Source organism: Carassius gibelio, chromosome A3 (genome assembly GCF_023724105.1).
Source record: "Carassius gibelio isolate Cgi1373 ecotype wild population from Czech Republic chromosome A3, carGib1.2-hapl.c, whole genome shotgun sequence".
NCBI lineage: Eukaryota > Metazoa > Chordata > Actinopteri > Cypriniformes > Cyprinidae > Carassius > Carassius gibelio.
The window spans coordinates 20002800-20016764 of record NC_068373.1 but is presented as its reverse complement, the minus strand read 5'-3'; the positions used below and the strand labels follow the sequence as shown (position 1 = coordinate 20016764).

The window sequence follows — 13965 nt, the reverse complement described above, 5'->3', positions numbered from 1 at the left end:
TCTCTGGTTATGAATATGTTTATTTTTGTGAACTATTCGATGTTAAATTATTTAAGCTTATTTAAGAAATCAAACATCTACAACATTGTATCATTATTATTAAAGCATGACCTTTGCTAATGTAAGTCTTACATTTTTAGTTGATTTTTAGACAAACACAGAATTCTTTTTTTTAAATTGTATAATATCACTTTACGGTAAAAAAAAAAAAAAAAAAAAAAAATTAATGTAAGATTTTTTATTATTATTATTATTTTTGCTGTTTATGATATTTCTAAATGATTTAAAACAACTGGACAGAATCATAAAAAGCATGTGGAAAAGATTTTATTATTATTATTGTAATTTGTGAAAATGTGCATTTGTGAAATATATAATTTATTTGGTCAATGGGTCAAACTAAATTAAATGTATTCAACAACTAATAAAAAAAATCACCCTTTTTACTTAAAGAATACATATTCATTCATCTCTTTATTGTCTTGCGCGTCAAAATTGATCAAAAACCAATTACAGAGAATGTAAGAGGGAAATAGTTCTGTACAGAAATAAAAAGACACTGCAGAATCCAGCTACAGAAAGACTCAAATGCACACACAATGAGAGAAAAGATGAGTGATTCTCTATTTTGCATTCTCCTCAACATGGCAGACTGATAACTGATTTATGTGTGAATCACTAACATCAATAGATGATGCTGGGCATACTTTTCTTTCAATGTATAAACTACCACATTGTCCTATTTGAACTGCTGGTGACTTTCATTGAAATGGAGCACAATAGGTGAATGGACAGGGTAAAATGGCCAGATAATTTCCCATTGAATGGTAATCACACTGACACACTTAAAAATAAACAAAATTCTGGTCATGCTTTTTTTTTTTAAGAAATATGGACAGTTTATCAAATCAAATCAATCTACATTTATAAAAAAGTGTGTCCATATAAATAGCAAAGTATTATTATTAATAATAGTATTAATAACTACAATCATAAAAATACAGGGAAAATAAAGGCTTTTCAATCTGTAAACTTACTATGCATTAAACTTCAATCATATTTAAAGAATCTATCCCACAAATGTAACGTTTAACACATGAACTACCTGAAAAAATTAAAAAAACCTTTAACACAGCAATCATCCAAAAAAATACCATCAACAATTCAAAACCTTAGGGCTCACAACAAAGCAAAAACAGAAAAAAAGAAAAAAAGAAAAGAGGTTAAGTAAAATCACAGAAACGTGACCAAATATGAAACACTCCAATAAACAGCACTGCTCTTCTAACCGAACTCAACTTGGCTGCATATAGTAAGACTTGTGTTTGAATTGTAATTAACAAACTGGAATAGCAAGAAGTGACAGATTGTGAAGATAAGCTGCTTCCTTATAATTCTTCAACGCTCCATCACTTAAAAAAAAATAAACAAGTGTTGTACACTTAGAAAATAGAAAACACTTCAGTGATCTCTGGTAACAGAATGCCTTTTTATCAGTACAACATTTTTCCGGTATGTTTCCTACTTTCCAGCGTACACAATAATGAAAGCTTAAAGCCAGCAATGATGGGTCTCATCAACATTGGTTCAGAAACAGAAACAATTCACACGGCAAAAGTGTAAAACGTAAAGGGTCAGCATCTACTAAAGGAACAGCAAATAAAACAGCAGATTCAGCTTATTTAATTCCACCAGCTTTATCATACTACAAGAAAGGTGTTTTCTCAAACCCTTTGTGCTTCAGTACTGCACTGAATGTTACACTTCGCTTTAAATCTCATATCAGACCAGACCAGATGAGACGATGCAGAGGAGATCTACAGTTTTTCTGCTGCTACCTGTATAAAAGTTCCTGCATGAAGTCAGAACGGTTAAAGGTATGTTTGAAGAGAGGAGGCTGTGTATGAACAGGTGGCAGTTACAGCCGAATGTCTTGTTTGAGGTAGAGTCAATGTGCTGCTGTTTTATCCAGATCAACAGCATTGCTGAGCTGTTCAACAAGTTGGTATTGGTTGATTTGGACTTTTCAATTGACAACTGACAAACAGATGAAAAACAGTCATTTGAAAGACAATATTTCCACATTTTTCAAGAGATTTTAAAAAAATTAGGAAATGCCTACTTTTTTTATAATTTAAAATTATATTTAAATGTAAATATAATTCTGAAAGAAACATCTTCTGTTAAGTTGAGCAAATTACATGTTTAAAAATAAAAGAAAAAATGAAAAACTTGTTGAGAACAACATTGCTGGCTACCATATAAAAACATAAAAAACAAACGGGGGTGAACAGGTACAATTCAATGACAAAAAGCATCCCGATTTACCTGAATTCACCCCATATAGCAAAGTGAAATAACAAGACTTTTGTTTATCACTCAGTGACCTTAAAGTGTTTGTTCAGTCAAAAATGAAAATTAGGCTGCGTCTTACTCACCCCAATGCATCCTAGGTGTATATATGATTTTCTTCTTTCAGAGAAATCCAGTCAAAGTTATGTAAAAAATTGTCTTTGATCTTTCAAGCTCTATCATTGCAGTCAGAGGGTGTTGTACGGCATCAGTCCAAAAGAAGTGTAATAAAAAGCGCCTTTTCATTAAAAATAAATAAATAAAACCGTTGTTTTGTTTTGATCTTTCGTCTGAGCAGCGCATGCACAAAGCTGACCTCATACATCACTCCCCCGGAACTGCTTCATTTACAACAGTGAGTGCAAGCTAGATTCAAGTGATTAATATGTTTTGAATATGGATCTCTTTCTTAAAATAACGCATGGATTCCCTACAGAAGGTGTTTGTTCACAGCCGTGTGAGACACTTTTTAGTTTTTTTCATGGAAGGGTGCTTTTTATTTCACGTCTTTTGGACTGAAGCAATGCAACACCCACTTACTGCAATGATACAGCTTGAAAGATCAAACACTATTTTATATACTGGAATCGTCTGAAAGAATAAAGTCATTTACACCTAGGATGCATTTGGGGTGAATAAAATGCAGCCCAATTTTCATGATTGGCTGAAATAACCTTTTAAGAAAAGCTTATGTCTCAGAGTCTTAAAATGATAGTCCACCCAAACAAGACATTTTTGAGAAAAAGAAAACTTTGTCATAATGTACTCACCCCACATGCTGTTCCAAACCCTTATGACTTTCTTCTGTGTAAAGATGATGCTTTGAAAAATGTGGGTAACCAAACAGTTTTTGTTGTCATTGACTTCCACTGTGTGGACAAAAAAATACTAAGACATTCCTAAAAATATCTTCTTTTATGCTCTACAGAAGAAAGAATGTCATACAGGTTTAGAAATGGCACGAGTACAAGTAAATGAAGACAGAATTAAGATTTTAGGGTGAACTACCACTTTAACAACATGAGATGAGGCTGCTGCCGCCTTAATTTGTCACTGCTCCTTCATCAGACTCCTCAGACTGTAGATTTCACAATCTTTCTTACATGCGATGGTGGAATGCCTGATTTGGTCCCACGGGTTATTATTGAAGACAAACAATACAGCGACTGGTGTGAAAGATCTATAAGATTTGGATGTAGTAAAAAGGTTTGATGTTTGTTTTGCTGGTTTCTAAGAAGTTAAAGAGATTTCGGATCTTTTAAAATGTTTTTATGATCGTTGTCCTATTGCTTAGCCTACAAAGTAAATCATGAGTCTCACACACACAAGTGTCATACACTCTCAGACGAATGAAAGAGGACACGGAAGCTCACGGAGCAAAGAAGATTCAGATTACAAACAAGATTACTTCACAGTGATATCAACTGCAGCCAGTGGAACTAACCTGGCAAGTGAATCTAATATAACAATAACAGTGCAAAACAAACACACTCTTTCTTCGTCGCACTCACTCAGAAAAATGTTAAGCATCTCAGTATACGTTCAAACCAACACTGCAAACTTCTACACCAGTGGTCTCAAACTCAATTCCTGGAGGGCCATAGTTCTGCACAGTTTTGCTCCAACCCTAATCAAACACACCTGATCTAGCTAATCAAGTCTTTCAGGATTATTAGAAACTTCCAAGTAAATGGAGCTGGTTGGAACTAAACTCTACAGAGTTGTGGCCCTTCAGGAATTGAGTTTGAGACCACTGTTCTACACGGATCAAGGTGCAAGGGATATGAGGGGCAGACAGACGGAGGGAGTATCTGCAAGACAGGCTCACTGTGGCTTCCCCAGCAAGTTGGACAGGAAACTGGATCCCTGGGTTCTGTTTTGCCCCCCCTGCCCTCCTCCAAAAGGATCCAACTGGTTCAGCTCGGACTGATCCAACATCTCAAAGTCATCGCCATCAAAGTCCAGGTCTATGTCCAGCTCCGAGCTTGACTGCTTTCTGTATCCCCTCGGAGCAGCTCCTGCCCGTGGGCCGCTCTCTCTCCGAGGACCCTGCGGTGGGCGGGGCTGCATGGCTCCTGCGATGGCTGCCTGGATCATGTTGCTGGCGATGACCCCTGCCAAGTTACTAGTGAGGTCAGAGGTAGTATTTAGGGAGCCAAAGGAGATCTCAGGGTCGAAGTCTTCCTGATCGGAGTCCATCTGAGTGTCCAGGTCCAGCAGGGCGGAGGTAGAGCCGCGAGGGCCAGAGAGTGCGGCTGAGTTGAGACTGGGCAGCCCGATGCTGGCATCATCATCGTCCTCCATCAGGGTGGCATCTGGGTTGATGGAGGGGAAGTCTGGAAGCCCACAGGCAAATGATTCTTCTGGATCACTGTGTCTGTCTAGATCTATTAAGTGATTAAATAAAGATTAAGATAATATAGCATGAAAAATGACACTCATTTATTAATTCTAAATTAATTATTAATAATTGATCATTTGATAAAAAGAGTAAAAATAGTAATTCTGTGAAATATCTTTACAATTTAAAATGACTCTTTTTTTGTAATGTAATTTATTCCTGTGATGGTAAAGCTGAATTTTCAGTATCATAACTCCAGTCTTCAGAGTCACATGATCTTCAGAAATAATTCTAATATGATGATACATTTCTTATTAATATCAATGTTGAAAACAGTTGTGCTGCTTAAAATGTTAGTTTCAGGATTCTTTTATGAATAGAAAGCATTAGCATTATTTGAAATAGTATTTTTTTGTAACTTCACTGTCACTTTTTATCAATTTAATCCAGTCTTTCTAAATAGAAGTATTAATTTCTTTTAAAAAAAAAACAATCTTACTGACCCCAAGCTTATAAACAGTGTAAATTGTTTTTTTTTTTTTCAATAATGATTTCGATTGGATGTGTAAACTCAAATGTATTCTGTGAGTAAGGAAAATATTATTATTTTTTACTTGATGATTGCAAAGTGAACACAAAAAGCGCATTTATTCTTTTTCTTCCTTTTCTTTACTGTAGACACTCTTGTCAATGACTTGCATACAAAGACTGAAAAGTGTCCAGAGTACAGAAGATGCCGAGGTGTCTTACCCTCTGAGCCATCTGTGAGGGGTGTGTGACCCCTGGAGAGGTTAAAGGTGCCGTTATCCATGTACGACACCTCAGCATCCGAGTGCTCAGAGTCAGTCAGTGCCAGCTCCTTAGCAACCGCTGCTTCATCAAACTACAGGTACAGAATATTTAGGTAATTGTGAGTGTATTAGAAAAACAAAAACAAAACAATAGTCTTCCAATTGGCTTTTTACAATCATGAACCCCTACAGATCCTCTAACCTCAGGACCATGTAGCTGCTCTAAATCCCTGTTATAAATAACCCTGTTTCTGGGCTCACCGATGGGCAGAATGCAGCCAGTTCTTCTTCGCTGTCACTAACGTCATCTGAGGTCCCGCTTCTGATGGGCTTACGAAGAACTGCAAACACAGAAGGGTCAACATTAGTTTGGTTTATCAAAACTCCTGAAAGCAGCAATATACTGTAAAATACAGATAAGAGAGAGCTGCAATAGTTGATTCTTTATATCAACAAAGGAAAGCTTCTTTGCACAGATTTGTAGAAAAAGAGCTACAATGTATTGGAGTGACTTAAAACACACCTCTAAAGAGGCAGAATTTGTCTTCAGCATGACATCGGCCTGCACTTCATTTTGTGGGAATCACACTGTATAGATTTGCAGTGTACTTACACTGGTTATCTATAGGCTTTGACATCATGTATCCCTTGGCGCTGAAGTCCAGCCACTGCAGGGCTGGCTCCAGCTTCACACATGCAAGCTGCCACAGCCGATAATACAGAGCCAATGGGCACAGCAACACACCCATCACTGAGAGAGAGAGAGAGTAAATATTATGCAGTTGTTAAGATGCTGGAGAGGATGAGCAAGCCCTGAAGTATTTCTGCTACTCACAAGCCATGTATGACAGCACCAGTCCAGGGATGTAGCGCCCCACCGTGGCCACTAAGGTGAACAGACCACAAACCAGCATACAAAACTGCAAACAGTGGAGTTTAAGGATTTTATAAATGTTTAGAATTAAAACAAGTGTCTTTGTTCATTATATCAACAATTTAATAATAGAAACTCATAAAGCAGTCATAATAATAATTAAAGGCCGTCTGTGACTAAATGCATTTTGGTTGGTCACTTTACATGTTGCTCAGATAGTCATGGGCTGCGTGCGCTTAGTCAGAAAAAAAACTGCAAACTGGACCAAACTATTTTCTGCAAGTAAAAAGTCTTGCTACACAAAACTATAGGGCTTATAACATCACTATGCAATTGAAACCAAGTTGGTTTAAATAGTGTTTCTGGTTTGGACAATCTCACCTTCCCTGGATTTTGCCGTTTGAACTGCACAAGATCTGTTGCACAGGAAGAGCCTGTAACCCAAACTTTAGCCAGGTGGTGGCATAATTCAGGCACACTCAAAGTCCCAGGCTGCACCAGACCCCAGCTGTGAGCCAATCAGAGAAGAGCAGAAATAATTGACACTTACATTAATCAACTCTCACAACCACTGGAAAAACCTAAAGAATTAACAAATAGAAATTACCTTTCATTCTCACTCTCATCTTGTCTTTTAACTGTAAGAGAGCAGAAAAGGTACATTTTAGTGTTACAAGACTTTTTTTACCATTTGCTTGTTTCACTTATTTCACACTGCTTAATTTTTATTTCCATCAAAATATTAGCATTTTGACAAGTTTTATGAGAGTATCATTGACTTTTAATTTAGGATTTGGTTTTAATTCTATTAAAGACTTCCCAGAATGTAGATCAAATGCTAATAAGCCACTGTGTAATGGCTACATGGGAGATATTGATTCAGGTCGATATTGTTCACCTTCTGGAAATGCACTGGTGGGAAAAGTCAATTTCATAACTCTCTACAAGCTGTGTGAATTGGCAGTGAGAAAATGAAACCCGAGTGGGTCATAGTACAGGGAATACAGAGGTTTTGATTACACCCAGTATGATTAATATTAAGAAAATAAATGCACGGAAGAAAGATCATGAGGTCTTATAGGTGGTAGTAGTAGCAGACAAGCAATAGAGGAAGGTCAATTTTACCTCTAATCTTAGGCCAGATCTTATTCCTCCAAGTGTCGACACAAACAGCCAGAGCCAGACCTGATGCCAGCAGAAAGAGCAACCTCATAGAGCTCAGAGCAAAAAACCTGAGAAGAGATCAGAAAGACTGTAGTCCAGCACTTTCAACTCTCTTTTTAAATGTTTTCATCATGAAATAACCTTAAATAAAGGCTTTTAAACAATTTTGTGCAGTATTTGGATAAGTTTTTTTATTTTATTTTTATGGATTACAACATGGACTTTACATTGCATCAGCAGCTCTGTTGGGGAAAGTCTGACCAAAACCTTGTGATGACATCTGTCACACATTTATCATGCTTAATGTATGAGGAAACCTTTGTTCCACAGGTGTTTCCGGCCCAAGTGTCTTCCTGTGCAAATCTCAGAGACGTCATGTGCTGCATGAGCAGTTGTGTTTTCTGACGAGGGGTGTAACGGTACACAAACATGACGGTTCGGGACCTACCTCGGTTCTGATGTCACTGTTCGGTACAGCAGGGGGTAAAACTAAACATAAAATTGCTTTATATATATATATATATATATTAAACAGTGGTTAACTGCACAAATGTATTTTTCTTTAAATAAATAGAATTATAAATTAAGAGTTTCTAATGGAAAAAAAAATCTACCTCCGATTCTGCTCTAAACTATGGGAGCCCTTTTACATTACTATAAAGTTACAATTAACAACAGAGCCCAAACTTATATTCAATTACTCTTTATGTTTACATAATAATCAACACTCAAGTAAATAATATATATATATATCTCCATGGTAATAGTTGTAAATGATTAGATAAATAGCGGATATTCTCCAAATTGGCACTATGTTAATGCGGAGAGACACAGAGGAGGCAAATTGTTGAATAAAGTCATTATTTTTGTTTTCTTTTTCCACAAAAAGTATACTCGTCACTTCATAACGTTAGAGTTGAACCACTGATGGCAGATGGACTGTTCTTACGACCGTCTATATGGAAAAGTCAAGCCTCCTGGTTTTCATCCAAAATATCTTAAATTGTATTTCGAAGATGAACTTAGCTTTTACAGGTTTGGAACAACATGGGGGTAAATGATTAATGACAAAATTGTAATTTCAGGGTGGAGTATCCCTTTAACATTGTGGTTATTTTACCAAATAGCTTACTTCATAAATTAATTTCAACATCATTAAGTTAAAGAGGGTAAACTTAATCACTCTGAATCTGAAACTGAATCTGCACAAGCATTTTAGACACTTACAGTGGCTATAAAAGTATACATTCCCCTTCTTTTTTTTCCACGTTTTGTTACTTTTTTTTCCCACATCAATCTACACTCCACAAACCATAATGACAAAGCAAAAAAACAAGTTTGAAACAACTTTGCAAATTTATTAGAAATAAAAAACTGAATGATTCCTATGCATACTCTTTTCTGGGACAGTAGAAATTTCGCTCTGGAGCATTCGTATTGCTTGTAGATGTTACTAGACTTCGAGTGGCATGTAGATTGATGTGGGGGGAAAAGTCATTTAACATAAGACTGAAACATAAATAAAAAACATGAAAAAATTATTTAAAAAATACTTTTTATAGACAATGTAAGTGTTCTTGCTCCGTCCAAGCGTTAACACACATTCCTGAATGAGTGCTTTAGAATATTCTTCAATCGCTCAAGTAATGTCAGAGTAACCCATTTCAGGGGCTGCCAAAATTAGTTTAAAATTAGTCAAGAGTTACAGAAATACATCTTAATATTTACAAGTAAAGCTTCAATTTTGTTTAGGCCGCTTTCTATCAGACTCCCCGTCACATCTTGTTTTGACATCCATTGGGGGGGGGGGGGGGGTCAAGCCTTCTTTAGGCCTTCTTCAGACCTCCCCAAACATTATTTCTGCATTGCCTATACTGTGGTTAAAAAAATGATATATAAATGTCTTTACAAGCACAGAAATGCCAGAAGCGGTTCCTCTGCTGTTCACTGAAGCAAATAAAAGGAGATAATAAGATCAGGGAGAATATTTCTCTGATGGAGTGGGTGACTGCACTAAGTGAATGAAGACTGCATGCCTGAACAGTGAAGATAAAGAGAGTGAGCCACCCAACAATTCTTCCCTGCACATCTTTCCCTCCTGAAGCATTTCACCTAAAGCTTTCAGACTTGTTAAGCATTTTTTATAGCATGTAGTCAACCTGAAATCTCACTCAAAACCCAATTCTGTGAGATCACATTTTTCAAAGAAAGGAGGCCATATTATCAGGACTTTATCCATTAAGGATTTGAACAGGATGAATAAAAATGGGTGTTACCTACCAGAATGGAGCCTTAACACAAGTTTGCATGAATTCTTAAATAGCTATTTTTTGGCTATTGACTATTATTACTTTATCAACAGAAAGGAGAGTTCATTTCAGAGGAAGAGCATGTTATTAGATTTTGATTAAAGTTATAAAAAAATATTTGTAATAAGTTATAACTGCACAAATGAATAACTCATGGTAGGACCAGGATATGCATTAAGTAAGTAAATAGGGTCCATGTTGAACTTTATACTTTATTGACTTTATTATCTCAAATGTCAAAGTGTGTATTAACAGCACAAGGCTTCCCAAGTTAGGCTCAAGCTGGCCCTGAGAAAAGTCTTAAAGTGGGTGGTTGATCAGCTTTTTTGAAGGCTTGATTGTGTTTATAGGAGTGCAGTGTAACGTGTTCATGCTTCATTTAAAAAAAAAAGTGATGTCACAAACCTGGGAAGAAGCTTATTGTAGTCCATACCAGCCATTTTTGTAGGCCGATTTCTTTAAAAGAAAAAAAATCTCCCTTTGCATTGAACCTTGAGTGCCGTCATAAAAGTGAAATCATAATCAACCACCCCTTAAGACATAAACAAGAAATCATACCACAGTAAGGCCAGGCCCAATAAACCAGTTTGGGAACATAACATGTTAGTTGGCTTCAAGATTACATTTTAATAAATAATAATAATAATAATAATAATACATTTTCTTTTAAATCTTTTAATAAAACTAGAATTGAATCTCAGCATCATGATTAATATAGTCCTAATATTATAATTTAATATTAATATAACACTATTGTATAATTTACTGTCTGTATTGATTTTATATGTTAATGTGCGTGACAGTGTCTGTTTTAGTGCTACAGTTATAGTAGGAGGTGGAAGACAACATGCAACATACTTAGGACTCAGAAATGCAGTGCAAACTGATTTCTGCTTAACAATCAAACATGGTACATATTACAAGATTAAACGTAATTTCCCTGTCATTTACAAAGTAATTGACAAAGTGTGTGCACACAGCAGAGATGCTCACAAGTCTCTGAGCTAGAGTCCAAGTCAAGTCTCAAGTCTCTGAGCTAGAGTCCAAGTCAAGTCTCAAGTCTCTGAGCTAGAGTCCAAGTCAAGTCTCAAGTCTCTGAGCTAGAGTCCAAGTCAAGTCTCAAGTTTCTGAGCTAGAGTCCAAGTCAAGTCTCAAGTCTCTGAGCTAGAGTCCAAGTCAAGTCTCAAGTCTCTGAGCTAGAGTCCAAGTCAAGTCTCAAGTCTCTTTATTATATTAAGTCTCTGGTTATAATAAATGTTGCATCACGTACAGCGACCCATCCAAGCTGCTTAGAACACTGCATAGCTATATATAAGGAATTCAAAGCATGTAATATGTTATTATGACAACTCTATTTATTAGCATACAATATCAACTTTGATTTTGGTATAAAATCAGTGTAAACAGGCTATTGCAACATGACAAAAACACCAAGAATGCTTTACTTTTAAGTTAATATCTGTATTTTGCATTTATGGATTCAGTAATGGCCTTCTGTCTGTCCTGGCTGTATAGCTGCACACCTCTTGTCTGGCTTAAGAATGAACAAAGCTACGCTGACTTATGTTATTCATACAATACCTACTCACAAATAAACGTCAAAAACAAAGCTGGCTGCAATGAATTTCTGTGCAAAACAGCTTTTACTACAAACACTTCAACACAGTTATCACACAAGAACATTTTGATAGAGAACCAAAAATATTTAAAGTAGATAAAATTAGAATAAATAAAATGGAAATGTCTACATACTATTACTACTGTAAACTTTGCAAATAGGACATCAGCCCCTTCAAGTCAATGAACAATAACAAAGTGGGCTGCAATGAATATCTGTGCAAAACGTCATGGCTCCGCTCCTACCCAATGACAGAGGCACGCAGGTTTTTTTTCCACTGGAGTACTCACGTGAAGGATGCGTGCACAACTAATAACTAATATCATCACGCTATAAAGGGTTGGCCTGCGCTGGGTGCGCCCCTCCCCCTATAACTGTTCTGTCTCGTGGAGGAGCTCATTTGTGTGCATCTGTGTGAAACACGCGCTCTGAAACACGCATAGGAAAAAAGAGCGACAGAAAGAACGGCTCCCCTCCAGCCGTGACTCGGCTCCCATCGTTCATGTTTATGAGCCGTTCAAAAGAATCGGTTCGTTCGCGAACGTCACAACTCTAACAGCGAGCTCATCTGACGTTTACTAAAAATTAACATTGTTCACGAGTCCCGGAGCTCGAGTCCGAGTCGAGTCTGAAGTCTTTCGAGGACGAGTCTCAAGTCGAGTCTGAAGTCACTGTTTGTGCGACTTAAGTCGCACTCGAGTCCGAGTCTCAAACTCGAGTCCCCATCTCTGGCACACAGCATTGTCTTCACAGTAGCACCAATACAGCCAGAAATCAGTCTAAATATAGGCACCCAGCCTCACCATCTGTTTCTTATCTTAAACTAAAGGGGGTAAAGTCTGAAACACAGAGACATGTCATGTATGCATCCAGATAAAACAAGAAAGGCTTATACAAGATCCTCAAAACTATCATGAATAATGTAAACGTTTCAACTGAAAGCGCTAGATTGTAAACACAGCCCGAGCAGAGATAAATCCGTGGAGATAAAGCTCATCCACTCACCAGAACATGACATTGGCGGCCGAGTACAGCAGGACGCTGTGAAAGGGTCTCTCCCACAATAGGACAGACTGTAGGTATGTGAGCAGGCGCTCGTGCGGTCCCAACCGCTCAAGCAGCGTTGCCTTCACCGCGCGAAGCTGCTCCTGACTCTCAGCGGAGCACGAGCCGCTCCGGAGGCCGAGGCGGGAGCGCAGCGGCCCCGTGGTGTCGCTCCCTCCACCCACGTCTTCCGCTCCACCAGTGTGAGCCATACTTACGTGTTCGGAAAAACAAAAATACCGAGACAATCTAGAGTAATATAATGCTTCAAATAAAACCCGTGATCTGGATGTATGTAGCGCGGTAGCTTAGCCTGAAGCCGCTCAGGGCAGAACAGTAGTAGGCAAGAGGCTGCCGCCGTTGATACAGAGAAAATGTGAGATAAAGCCCATTATTGGGTCCAATTTGATATATGTATGGGTTTAAGTGTTTGCGCGGGTGCTCTTTAATGTTGTCTCCGTGCTGCTGTCATGTCCAGTCGCTGTTTTTGTCGCGGGAGCAACAGTGTGAGAGCCGGGGAGGACGGGCTTGATCTGGCCAATGAGATCATCAGGATTACATCAGAGAGAGCTCCTCTCAGTCAACTCTCTCTTCACGTGCCTTCACAGATCACTCGTTGAGTAGGCCTAGTTTCAAAACGTCCCAAACAATATTACGTTTGTTTGTTATAAAGGTGTTTCATGGTGGTAGTTTAATGTAAATTACTAATAAGTCAAATAAGTCATCTGTATTATTGGCATAGTATCCAGGAAGATGAAGAGTTTACGGTATGGTTTATGAAACAGCTAGACATAACATCCCATATATATATATATATATATATATATATATATATATATATATATATATATATATATATATATATATAATATCAGTAGAGCAGTGTCATGTATAAATAAGGTCCAATTGGTTGCCTGATTTGTGACCAGTAGTAGTTGCTTCCACTGTCTCCATCTGTAAGTCGATTTGGATAAAAGCATCTGCTAAATGAATAAATATAAATGTATGTGTGTGTGTGTGTGTGTGTGTGTGTGTGTGTGTATATATATATATATATAATACTAAATACTAACTAGTTTTATTTGAAAGGTTTATATATCTTAGTACAGAGTAGTACAGAGGTGCCCAGACTTTTCACAATGAAGGATCAAATATCCAACTTGATTGAGGGCAGAGGGCCAAACATGTTGCAATATATCAAAATTCATAAAAAAAAGTATATTCTCGACATAAAAATGCAAAAACAGAACAAAATTTCTTAAATTAAAAAATAGAAAGCTGAATTAGAAATTAAGATATGCTCCAATGGCATGTTTTCCCTTATTTTTATGGCAATAAATGGTATGGTGGGCCCTATATATACACACACACTTGTAAATATATATATATATATATATATATATATATATATATATATATATATATATATATATATATATATATATATATATATATATATATATATATATATA

The 13965-nt window shown here is 37.0% G+C and overlaps 1 protein-coding gene across 2 annotated transcripts; it reads right to left on the bottom strand.

Annotated features, from left to right (window-relative positions):
- Positions 1 to 455: 455 nt before the first annotated feature.
- LOC127951411 (reticulophagy regulator 3) lies at positions 456 to 13032 on the bottom strand. 2 transcript variants are annotated; one of them, XR_008152652.1, is made up of 10 exons: positions 12455 to 13032; positions 7484 to 7590; positions 6966 to 6996; positions 6740 to 6866; positions 6320 to 6404; positions 6098 to 6235; positions 5746 to 5825; positions 5444 to 5576; positions 3123 to 4739; positions 456 to 2037 (listed from the first exon to the last, which is right to left on the bottom strand). XR_008152652.1 is itself a non-coding variant. In XM_052549299.1 (9 exons), the coding sequence occupies exons 1-9, from the start codon at positions 12703 to 12705 to the stop codon at positions 4177 to 4179; spliced, it is 1515 nt and encodes a 504-aa protein (XP_052405259.1). In that variant the 5' UTR covers positions 12706 to 13032; the 3' UTR covers positions 456 to 4176. The 2 variants fall into 2 exon arrangements, 1 of the variants encoding a protein (XP_052405259.1); XM_052549299.1 differs by having other exon boundaries at positions 456 to 4739.
- Between the last annotated feature and the right edge of the window lie 933 nt (positions 13033 to 13965).